Raw genomic sequence first — 12,341 nt, 5'->3', positions numbered from 1 at the left:
AGTAGAGTAGCCAGTATCTTGGTTCCAGAGATAGACACAAAAAGCTGGAGTAACTCAGCGGGTCAGACAGCATCTCTGGAGAAAAGGAATTGGAGACCCTTTTGGTCGAGACCCTTCTTCAGACCCCGGTTTAAACCAGCATCTGCAGTTCTTTCCTACACATCATTGGCCCAGCCTACCTTCATGAATCATCCTGGCAAGAGACGAGTGGGAAGTTTGTGTCTGTGAGCTTTGAGGCTTTGTGTGCTTGTTTAAAAATGTTTAGAACTTCAGACAAGTTTTGTACAAAAAGTCTTAGATATGATATATATACAAGTCATTTACAAGATATGTTGGGGGAGTCCAGAACCAAGGGCCACAGTTTAAAAATAAGGGGAGGCCATTTAGAACGGAAATGAGCAAAAACGTTTTCACCCAGAGAGTTATGAGTCTGTGGAATTCTCTGCCTTAGAAGGCAGCGGAGGCTAATTCTCTGGATACTTTCAAGAAAGAGTTAGATAGAGCTCTTAAAGAGAGCGGAGTCAAGGGATATGGGGAGAAGGCAGGAACGGGGTACTGATTGTGGATGATCAACCATGATCACACTGAAAGGTGGTGCTGGCTCGAAGGGCCGAATGGCCTACTCCTGCACCTATTGTCTATACAGGTAAACTATACCTTTTTTTAATTCCTGGACACTTTTGTTTATTTCATGTTATCTTTTATTGTACCTAGAATAATGCTTCAGTTAGAGCAATGTAGAAAAAGAATCCTTTTTTTTTTCAAAGACCTAGTAGCAATTGTTGTAGTGAATGCATATTGAAACATCCAAAATCCAAGACTCGTGTTTTATTGTCAAGTGTACCAAAACAGAACAATGAATTTTTTACTTGCGGTAGCACAACAGGTTTGTAAACACAGTACTCAATAAAAAAAGAAAAAGAGAAGCTCAATAAATTTAAAAAAACCCGATATAGTGCCAAACAGAATAAAGCCTGGACCCTGGTGTAACCAAGGCAGTTTGGAGTTGGAGTTTGTAGTATTCAATAGCTTGACGGCTGTTAGGTAAAAGCTGTTCCTGAACATGGACGTTAGTTTTCAGACTTTTCTATGTCCCTGAAGGCAGGAGTGAAATGATAGCGAGGCCAGGGTGGTGAGTCCCGGTTGATGCTAGCGGCCTTTTTGAGACAGCATCTGTAGATCCCTTCGATGGTGGGGAGGTCAGTACCCATGATGGACCACAGCTTTAGTACATCACGTCATGCACTACTTTAAAATGTCGGATCTGATGTGTTCATGAGTCTGGAGTGTGCCCTGACCTTTAATTGCTCAGAGGTTGTGATAGCAAAATTATGCTCTCCATGAAAGTTGCCTCCCTTTAAATTAGCTTCTGCAATATAAGAATTACAGCCGTGAGATTTTCCTGTCCTTTCCATTGTGGGAATAATCAACTTGCAGTTTCACTAATCCTCATATTGGATCGTTCTGGAAGAATACCTGGAGTTGTAATTTCCGTGAGTGTAGTCAAAGTGCTCAGACCAGTTAATTTACCATTATATTTTGACACGGTGGCTGCAGCAAATTGCAAAATTAAAGCTAGTAAATCTATCAGAAAATGCCAGATACACTTTGAGTGGAGGAATATCTGTGGAAAGCGAGTCTATTTCAGACTGAAGACCCTTTATTTTAATAAATCACATTGTTGTGCCTTTATTGCTAGAGTTGTTTAAAATCTAAACTGTTGTGTGTCTTCCCCACAGGTCCTGACTTGGAGTTCAGCATGCATGATGGTACAATTCGTGATCTTGCTTTTATGGAGGGCCCAGAAAGTGGAGGGGCAATCTTAATCAGTGCCGGTGCTGGAGATTGTAATATTTACACAACAGATTGTCAGAGGGGCCAGGGATTGCACGCACTCAGTGGACACACTGGTATGAAATAAACTGAAAAAATCTTGAGCTTGATATTGCCTTCATAGCTAGAAAGCATGTGCAGAGAATTATGGAAAAGGTGGCATTTATAATCAGACAAATGACATAGTTGATAAGTGTACATATATTGCAATGGTTAATGCGTTATTTAACGCAACACCAATGTACCAGACCTAGTGGAGCATGGTCAGCATGAAGCATGGTTGGCCTGAAGAGGCCTGTTTCCTTGCTGTGTGATTCTATGAGTCTGTAACTAATGTGCCCACTGGGCCTGTGCTCCCTTCTTTTAGGATTCTAGGGTCCAAACCATCTGGGCCAGGGTTCCTATCAGCCTTTGGATTTATTATTGTAAATGCAGGGCTAAGTAGAGTGAAGGATTAGTTTTAATAAGATCATTCAAAAGGGATTTGCATAAGTGCTTCTAAACAAAAGATTAAGTGGATGAATGGGTTTGCTGTTTGAACGAGCCCTGCAGGCTCATCAGATGTTGAGAATGTTGAAATGTTGAATATCTGTATCTGTCGTGATTTTAGGTCATATTCTTGCACTTTATACTTGGGGAGGATGGATGATTGCTTCTGGCTCACAAGACAAGACTGTAAGATTCTGGGATTTGAGAGTGCCAAGTTGTGTTCGTGTTGTTGGGACAGCATTTCATGGATCAGGTAAATGTATTTCAATTTTGCTCATTTGCTTTCAAGTGTCATTTGATAATGTAAACCAATTATCGTGTCGGCTGCTGCTCAGATTGTAGCAGAATACAAAGGTTCAAATCCTACTTAGTTTCGTTTATTGTCACGTGTACCGAGTTAGGGTGAAAAGCTTTTTTTTTTTGGTTCCATGCTATCCAGTCCAACACTATACACTATTAAGTTCAGCAAAAAAATCAAGGCTGGACTATTTTGAAGAGGAAATTTGTGTTAAAAATATATCTGTGTTCATCTGAAAGATGCTGTTTCAAATCTAATGTTTTTACAGAGTGATTTAATATGGTACTGTCAAAGGTGCAGAAGATTGTAGTTTTGGATGGAGCCTGGAGAATTAATAAACTCTTTCAAGTTACAATAATATTTGAAGGGACAGGATGATTGTCCCACTAACCCAGAGACCTAAATGAAATAAATTCCTGCAAAGAACTCTTCATCTTCGCTGTGTTCCAACAAGCAAAAATCCAACGAGTAAAAGCACGGTGGTGCAGCGGTAGAGTTGCTGCCTTACAGCGAATGCAGTGCCGGAGACCCGGGTTTGATCCCGACCACGGGTGCTGTCTGTACGGAGGTTGTACGTTCTCCTTGTGACCTGCATGGGTTTTCTTCGATATCTTCGGTTTCCTCCCACATTCCAAAGACGCACAGGTATATAGGTTAATTGGCTTGGTAAATGTAAAAATGGTCCCTAGTGGGTGTAGGGTGGCGTGAATGTGCGGGGGTTGCTGGTCAGCGCGGACTCGTTGGGCCGAAGGGCTTGTTTCGCCGCTGTATCTCTAAACTAAACTATATGATGAATCATAAACTACAATGGTTGACATTGGTTTGTTCTCAGACAGAATAAGCAATTTAATTCCACAAACATTGACAAGGCACATGCTCTGATTTTACCACTTTGGTTACTTGTGTTAATTTTTATCCATCTCCTTACATGTACTCACATAAAACATGACTATTGCCTGAATGGTTTTTGAATTTGTTGGTTTTAGTTTAGAAATGCAGCTCGGAAATGGCCCATTCGGCCCACTGAGTCCGCACCGACCAGCGATCCCCGCACATTAACACTGCCCTACACACTATAGTCAAGTCAAGAGTTTTATTGTCATGTTTCCCAGATAGGACAATGAAATTCTTACTTGCTGCAGCACAACAGAATATGTAAACATAATACAGAACAGGAGATAAAAGTACAATGTGTCTATATACCATAGACCATATATACACAATAAATAAACAGATAAAGTGCAATAGTAATAATAGACAGTTATTGTTCAGAGCTTGTTTGATGTTGTGCTTAATAGCCTGATGGCTGTGGGGAAGAAGCTGTTCTTGAACCTGAATGTTCCAGATTTCAGGCTCCTGTACCTTCTTCCTGATGGCAACAGAGGGATGAGTGTGTGGCCAGGATGGTGTGAGTCTTTGATGATGTTGGCAGCTTTTTTGAGGCAGCGACTGTGATAGATCCCCTCGATGGTGGGAAGGTCAGTGCTGATGATGGACTGGGCAGTGGTTACAACTTTCTGCATTTGTTTTTCCGCTCCTGGACGTTCAAGTTGTCGAACCAAGCCACGATGCAGCCAGTCAGCATGCTCTCTACTGTGCACCTGTAGAGGTTCGAGAGAGTCCTCCTTGACATACCGACTCTCCGTAATCTTCTCAGGAAGTAGAAGCAATTATGTGCCTTTATTATTGTATCAGTGTGCTGGGACCAGGAAAGATCTTTGGAAATATGCACGCCCAGGAATTTGAAGTTTTTGACCCCTTCCACGTTGATATAAACGGGATTGTGGGTCCCTATCCTACCCCTTCCAAAGCCCACAATCAGTTCCTTGGTTTTGCTGGTGTTGAGAGCCAGGTTATTGTGCTGGCACCATTTGGTCAATCGGTCGATCTCACATCTATACTCTGACTCATCACCATCAGTGATACGTCCCACAACAGTAGTGTCGTCGGCAAACTTGATGATGGAGTTCGCACTATGTCCGGCTACGCAGTCATGAGTATAGAGTGAGTACAGCAGGGGGCTGAGCACGCAGCCTTGAGGTGCTCCCGTGCTGATTGTTATCGAGGATGACACGTTTCCACCAATACGGACAGACTGTGGTCTGTGGATGAAGAAGTCGAGGATCCAATTGCAGAGGGATGCGCAGAGACCCAGTTCTGAGAGCTTGGTAACCAGCTTGGAGGGGATGATGGTATTCAATGCCGAGCTGTAGTCTATGAACAACAGCCTGACATACGAGATTTTGTTGTCCAAGTGGTCCAGAGCGGAGTGGAGAGCCAGTGAGATCACATCCACCGTTGATCTGTTGTGGCGTTAAGCGAACTGCAGAGGGTCGAGGTTCTTGTTGAGGTAGGAGTTGATATGTCCCATAATAAATCTCTCAAAGCACTTCATCACCACAGGCGTTAGTGCCACTGGTCGATAGTCGTTGAGGCACATGACCGTGCTCTTTTTGGGCACCTTGATGCCCCTTTAAAGCAGGTGGGAACCTCAGACTTCAGAAGTGAGAGGCTGAAAATGTCCGTTAAAAACTCCAGCCAGTTGGTCCGCACAGGTTTTCAGAGCACGACTGGGTATGACATCAGGTCCAGGCGCTTTCCGAGGTTCACCCCTCTGAAGGATCTTCTGATGTCGGCCTCTGTGACTGACTGAAATACCATCACAGCGAATGGGGGCTCGGTAAGGTACATCAGTATTCTCCCTATCAAAGCGTGTGTAAAACGCATTGAGCTTGTTAGGGAGTGATGCTTCGCTGACATTTGAGCTGCCTCCTGATTTTGCCTTGTAGGAGGTGATTGCATTCAATCCCAGCCACAGCTGCCGAACATCCGTCTCATCGTCCAGTTTGGAGCAGGAGTCCCTTTTGGCCTTTTTGATGGCCTTACCAAGGTCGTATCTGGACTTCTTGTAGACCTCTGCATCTCCAGACCTGAATGCCTGGGATCTGGTCTTCAGAAGAATGCGGATCTCGTGGTTCATCCAAGGCTTCTGGTTAGGAAACACTCGGAAGTTTGTTGTTGGGACGTAGTCCTCCGCACATTTCCTAATGAAGTCTGTAACGTGTGGCGTATTCAGTCGGCTCCGTTGCCGAGTCCCTGAACATTGCCCAGTCTACAGACTCCAAGCAGTCCTGGAGTTGTTCCTCTGCCTCCCCCGACCAGCTCTGTACAGACCTCACCTATGGGGGTGCGCTCTTTAATTGCTGCCTGTAGGCAGGAAGAAGCAGCACCGCAGTATGGTCGGATTTACCGAAGTGAGGGCGAGGGATAGAGCGATAGGCATCCTTGATGGTTGTGTAGCAGTGGTCGAGGGTGTTTGGTCCTCTGGTGCTGCAGGAGACGTTGGTGGAAGTTGGGGAGCAATTTCTTCAGGTTGGCTTTGGTGAAATCCCCGGCAATGGTGGTAAACGCTTCGGGGTATGTCTGGTGCTTGTTGACCACGGTGTGCAGCTCCCCCAGTGCCAGATGAACATCTGCCTGGGGTGGGATGTAGACCGCGGTCAGAATGATGGAGGTGAATTCCCTCGGTAGGTAGAAAGGACGGCACTTCACCGCCAGATGTTCGAGGTATGGAGAGCAGGAGTTAGACAGGACTGCCACATCTGAGCACCACGCAGAGTTGACCATGAGGCAGACTCTCCCTTTCCCAGATGCCAGTGTACGGTCCATGCAATGGATGGAGAACCCTTCAGGCTGGACCGCTGAGTCTGGGGAGCTGGGGATGAGCCATGTCTCTGTGAAACAGAACACAGAGCATTCCCTCAGCTCCCTTTGGTAAAGCAGTCTTGCCCTTAAGTCCTCCACTTTATTTTCTAGTGATTGTACATTGGCCAGTAGGATGGTAGGGAGAGGGGGCCGTAGTCCCTTGCTCTTCAGTCTTACTTGTAGTCCTAATGACGACCAAGTTTCCGTACTCCATGAAGCCCTACTCGGTGTTTACAGGTACAGTACTTGCGAGTTTCCGCGAGGTCGGGGATTCCCCTGCGATCGGGAATTCCCTTACAGTCGGCACCTCCAGCTCCATTGCTGCTGGGAGATCCTGCCCGATGGCCTCGATTCCGGACTCCCCGGTGTTTACAGGTATACTAGAGACAATTTCCACATACACCAAGCCAATTAACTTACAAATGTGTACGTCTTTGGAGTGTGGGAGGAAATCGAACTCAGAGAAAATCCACACGGTCACAGGGAGAACGTACAAACTCCATACAGACAGCACCCGTAGTCAAGATCAATCCCATGTCACCGGCACTGCAAGCACTGTAAGGCAGCAACTCTACCGCTGCTCCATTGTGCCGCCTATATCATAAAAGTTATTTAACTTATTTTTTTTTAGAAAATAAAAATAAATGGCCCCTTAAAATTATATTTATATTATAAATAACAGAAAAATATAGCATAAATAACCCATATCTGGTATTCTAAAGTTGCTATATTATCCCTGGAATGAAGTATGACTAATATTGCGTACTCTGCTTTTAGTAATTACACTCCACGTAAAATTAGATAAACATAGAAGCAGGAGGAGGCCATTTGGCCCTTCGAGCCTGCACCGCCATTCATTGTGATCGTGGCTGATCATCCACAATAAGTAACCCGTGGTTCTCCCCATATCCTTTGATTCCGCTAGCCCTTAGAGCTTGATAAACTCGATAATCCCATTGCTTGGTAAATAATCCTTGAACACATTCAGTCAATTATTTTATGGTCCTTATAGCCACTTTCATTTGGTAAATAACCATTATTTATATATGCTTCATGTTGAATGTACTTGATAACACTAACATAAAGTCCACCTGCTGCCTTTTAAAATGTTGAAAGTGGCATAGTATCGTTGTGTTACTTCCATTATCCAGGCAGTGCTGTTGCTTCTGTGGCTGTGGATCCAAGTGGGCGACTTCTAGCTACAGGCCAGGAGGATTCCAGCTGCATGCTGTACGATATTCGAGGAGGGAGAATGGTACAAATTTACCAACCGCATAGCAGTGATGTACGTTCAGTGAGGTTCTCTCCAGGAGCTTACTACCTACTTACTGGATCTTATGACACCACTGTTAAAGTCACAGATTTGCGAGGTAAATCCTGTTAACTGTAGATTTGGATTGTCATTTCACTCAATTCTTTGGAATATCAGTCAAGTTTTGTATATTTTCTGTGTTTTTTTCTTTGCCTCTACTAAAGGTAATAATTTCTATTTTTAGTATATGTCAATGGTAGGGAGAAGCCTGCATCCATCATTTAATCTTGATGCCATCCTTGATCAGTGAGGTTTTCCATTGAGAATTGTTCAAGCACAAGCTAGCTCAGCGTGCATGATTGCTCAGATTGAGTGTCAACCTTTCATTCATCTGTTCTTTGTACCTCTTCATATCTGTAATTTCCCTCTCCCCTGGATCTCGATCTGAAGAAGTCTCGACCCGAAACTCCACCTATTCCTTTTCTCCAGGGATACTGCCCGACCTGCTGAGTTGCTCCAGCATTATGTGTCCATCTTACTAGTTAACAAGGTTGACTATCTTTAACCTGGTTGACATGGCTAAAACAAACTTCAACCCGATCTAGATAGACACAAAATGCTGGAGTAAGCATCTCTGAAGAGAAGGAATGGGTGACGTTTCGGGTTGAGATCCTTCTTCATACCGATCTGGTATTTTCCTGAGCCGTGTGGTGTGTTAGCCCACTAAATTATTTGAGGATGTCAAGAGCATTTAATTGTCATGAGTACTGACAATGGAACAATGAACTGCAATATTCTATCACTTCCGGATTAAAAATAATTTATTTTTGTTTTCAAAATTATTTTTAACGTTATTTTCAACATTACCAATGAAACTGAAGAATAAATCTATGTATCTTGCAGCAATATTGCACTTTAATGGAAATCTAAATACAAGGTCATTTTGCAGTTGGGTGTGCATTTTTGAAAAACCATGATTGTGTGCATTAAATATTTGTATTTTCTGCAGTTATAGACTTGGGTAACATTTAATTATTTGTCAACAGGAGATCTAATAAAGCCACTTCCTTCAACAGTAATATCTGAGCATAAGGACAAAGTAATCCAGTGCAGATGGCACACCGAAGATCTGTCTTTCTTATCTTCGTCTGCCGACAGGACGGTAACCCTCTGGACTTACAATAGTAGTTGACTCATTGATGCCAATGCAAACAAAGCACAATTGTAACTGTCGTTTGGCAATCATAGATTGGTCACTATGTAAGTGATCAGTCGAAATATATGAGACAACACAGATCAATATGTGCTACTGTTGAATTTAAATGGAACTGCTATGTTTGTATTATGCTGTGCTTAAGTCTTCCCTGTGTGATCATGCTGTCAGTGAGATCAGACACCAAATGTACACAATGACTGAATCAAGTGAGGCAAATGTTCATTTAGTATTTATGACATGTTCATGGCACCAGTGACTGATGTAAAAAGTTGCCTGAGTATTACAGTTCCAATTATTGCTTGTACATTTTAATTTTGCATAAACTGACAACTACTCATTTAAGCACTAATTTGTTGCTCTGATGCAAGAACTGCTAAAATTAATCAATTCTGATAACACAAAAGTACATGCACACCATTTTCGATATGATTACTATTGGCATTAGCATGGCATTTACATTGTGTGTCTACTTGTGTGGACGTGTGTATACACGGGATAATAGTATCGTACGTGTCCATGAACGATAATGCTTGTGTTGTGGTTAGTATTAAATAAGTAAATTTTATTTTTTTGTTTATATGTAATGCTTTATTATATTTTCTATTGTACAGTTTAATATAAATACTGAAACATTGGGTTTATTAATATTTAATGTGTATTTGCATTTTGGTTACAAAGAGCTTGATGTAACAGCAGTAGTGTAGTGTTAAAGTTACTGGACTAGTATCCAAAAACCTGGACTATTTAACTAGAGACATCAATTTTAATCCCACTGCAGCAGTTGGGAATTTAAATTTGAGTAATTAATTAGATCTGGAATAAAAAGCCAGTGTCAGCGAAAGGAGGCATGAAACTACTGGATTGTTGTAAAAGCTAATCGAGTTCATTGATGTCGTTCAGGGAAGGAACTCTGCCAAGTTTGCTTGGTCTGGTTAAAGACTTGACTCCAGACCCACCTGTGGTGTTGACTCTTACATGCCTTCTCAATTTAGGGTAATTAGAGATGTACGCAATGACTAAAAATCTCACCTCTCTTTGTCTTAACCCTTTTAATTAAAATTGTATTGACAATTCTGAAGTGTGATAGTGCAGTGTTCTCAATAAAATATTTGATGACGAATCATCAAAGCTTCCAGTTTTGGTGTGTACCAATGGCTGTTTCAATTTAGCTTGATTGATATGTTTTTCTGTGAACAGATGGCAATATTGCAATTTTCCCTGTAACTGTGGCAGTCTCCAAGCTCAAATTTTTATCTTTGTTTTCTGTACAAGCCTCTCGTTTGTCAGATGCATCTCAGTGACACTGCACACCTTCGCATGACTCAGCATCACAGTGGAAGAACAATCAACACTTTGGTCTTCGATGTCCTTTCTCTGGACAAAGTTTGTCCTCTGATTAATAAAAAACAAATTCTGACATTTGTTTTTGTTTTATCGAGTTTGACTTTCACCAAAACCCATTTTGGCCACATTATCTCTGCAATTCTGCTAATAATTGACAGTTACTTGGCCCTGTCAATCCTGTCAACTTCAGTGCAGCCATTCATCTAATAGAAATCTTATAGAAATTAGTGTTTGGTATCTGGAGCAAGTGGGATCTCACTATTTCAATAAGCTAAATATTGTGTAGGAAGGAACTGCAGATGCTGGTTTATACCGAAGATAGACACAAAAAGCTGAAATAACTCAGACAGCATCTTTGGAATAAAGGAATTGGTGACATTTTGGGTGAGTCTGAAGAAGGGTCTCGACCTGAAACGTCACCTATTCCTTTTCTTCAGAGATGCTGTCTGACCCGCTGAGCTAAATATTGTTCCATGCAGGGGTAAAATGTCCCTGTTGCGACTGAGGGGAGGGGGGGGGCCAAGAGCGGAGCTACGGGATACCGAGAAGATCCTTGTGATGGCCTCATCTATGTTGGAAGAGGAGAGCCCCCGTTACTAGGGTCTGACTTAGTGGATGGGTTCTCTGTTTCAGCCTTTGTTGGGAAGGTCATGAGTCAGAAGGCACCAGAAATCCAAACTAGAGTGAATGAAGCAATTGCCTTCAGGAGGAGGTAATCCATTGGAATTAAGAACACTTAAAATACAAAACCTTTTGCAGTTGGAGAGATCATATATTAACAAAACCAGTAGATTAATTAAATGTGTAGCTCTTGACTATAGGTAAATATCTGCTTATGGTATATAGTTTTCATTAATGTGAGTCCAACTGCTATTGGAGAAAGCAATATAGGAGATGGTGTGTAAGCAAGCAACGCTAGTTACCACAGCCAATTAAACTACAAATCAGCACAGTTTTGATACGTGGGAAGAAACTAAAGCACTCCAAGGAAACCTGCCTGTTTACAAGGAGAATGTGTCCATTCCAGCAACAGTAGAGGTCAGGAATGAACAGTTAAATAAGATATTGCCTGACCCGCGTCTTTCCAGAATTTTCAGTTTATATTTTAGATTTTCAGCATCGCTCATTTTTCAAGTTTTCGTTAAACAAAAATTGCTGGACAATGAGGATGCTCCCCTGAGCTGTCTGACTAAAGGGCCTGTCCCACTTGCATGCGATTGCATACGTTTGGCGTGACCAAACATGGTCGCTTGAGGCGTACGGGCACCGTATGGCCGCGCGGGGCTGGTCCAACTTAGAAGCGCGGAGTTTTGCGGGGCGGGTCCCGACATCGCGCGGGGCTCCGAAGATCTGACTGTCCGAAATCTTCGCGCGCAAATGGCCTGTCGGCACGCAGGCGCATTGCGGTCGTACGCAGCGTCTTGACAGCGTACCCCTAGCGCGTGGCGCGATGACATCACCGCGTGGCGTTGTGTGATGACGTCACCGCCCGACGCCGTGCGACGCCCAAATTCAGTCAGCCCGCCTTCTGCCCAGCTGATTGCAATGACGTCACGCGCGAACTTAGCGCAAATTTCGCGTGAACTCCGCTTCCGTTTGGTCGTGCCAAACGCATGCAATCGCATGCAAGTGGGACAGGCCCTTAAGTAACCGTACAGAGGAACCTAGTGGTGACAGCGTGACTAGCAAAAGGTACTTCAGCCGGGGAGGGTTTGGGGTGTAAACTAGAGAAGGTGAATACAATCTTTGTGTGAGAAGGGAGAAATACAAGGTTTTAAATAAAATAAAACCAAAGATAAAAATAAAGAAACAAAAGGGAGAAATACATTGCATGACGATTAAGTTCAGCTTCCAACACTGTTCTTTCTGGACTTCAAAACTCTATATTCAGCATTCTCAGGCGTACGGGCAGCAACTCCAGCCCAGAAGTTTGCATTTCATTAACTTTTCTCTGCAATTTCACACTTGATCGTAGAACATGGAACCATTGAACATAGATAAAAAATACAGCACAGCAACAATGCCTGTGCCAAACAAGAAGCCATGACAAACTCATCTACCTGCATATGATCCATATTCCTCCATTCCCTGCATATCCATGTGCCACTCTAAACGCCTCTTAAATACTTCTATCATATCCGGCTCCACTACCACCCCTGGCAGCATGTTCCAGGCATCCACTACCCACTGTGTGTTAAAAAATC

General features: G+C 43.0%; 1 protein-coding gene across 3 annotated transcripts in view; it reads left to right on the top strand.

Moving 5' to 3' along the window:
• wdr47 (WD repeat domain 47) overlaps window positions 1–9,917 on the top strand; it is a 47,446-nt gene extending 37,529 nt beyond the window's left edge. For all 3 annotated transcript variants that reach the window (XM_033027880.1, XM_033027881.1, XM_033027882.1), the window contains 4 exons: window positions 1,740–1,910; window positions 2,444–2,575; window positions 7,477–7,695; window positions 8,624–9,917. In XM_033027880.1, the coding sequence (XP_032883771.1) occupies window positions 1,740–1,910; window positions 2,444–2,575; window positions 7,477–7,695; window positions 8,624–8,769 (668 nt within the window). In that variant the 3' untranslated portion in view covers window positions 8,770–9,917. The remainder of the gene's footprint in view (window positions 1–1,739; window positions 1,911–2,443; window positions 2,576–7,476; window positions 7,696–8,623) is intronic.
• Window positions 9,918–12,341: the final 2,424 nt, after the last annotated feature.

This window comes from Amblyraja radiata, chromosome 10 (assembly GCF_010909765.2).
Source record: "Amblyraja radiata isolate CabotCenter1 chromosome 10, sAmbRad1.1.pri, whole genome shotgun sequence".
Lineage (NCBI taxonomy): Eukaryota > Metazoa > Chordata > Chondrichthyes > Rajiformes > Rajidae > Amblyraja > Amblyraja radiata.
This window is presented reverse-complemented; position numbering and strand designations above follow the sequence as displayed.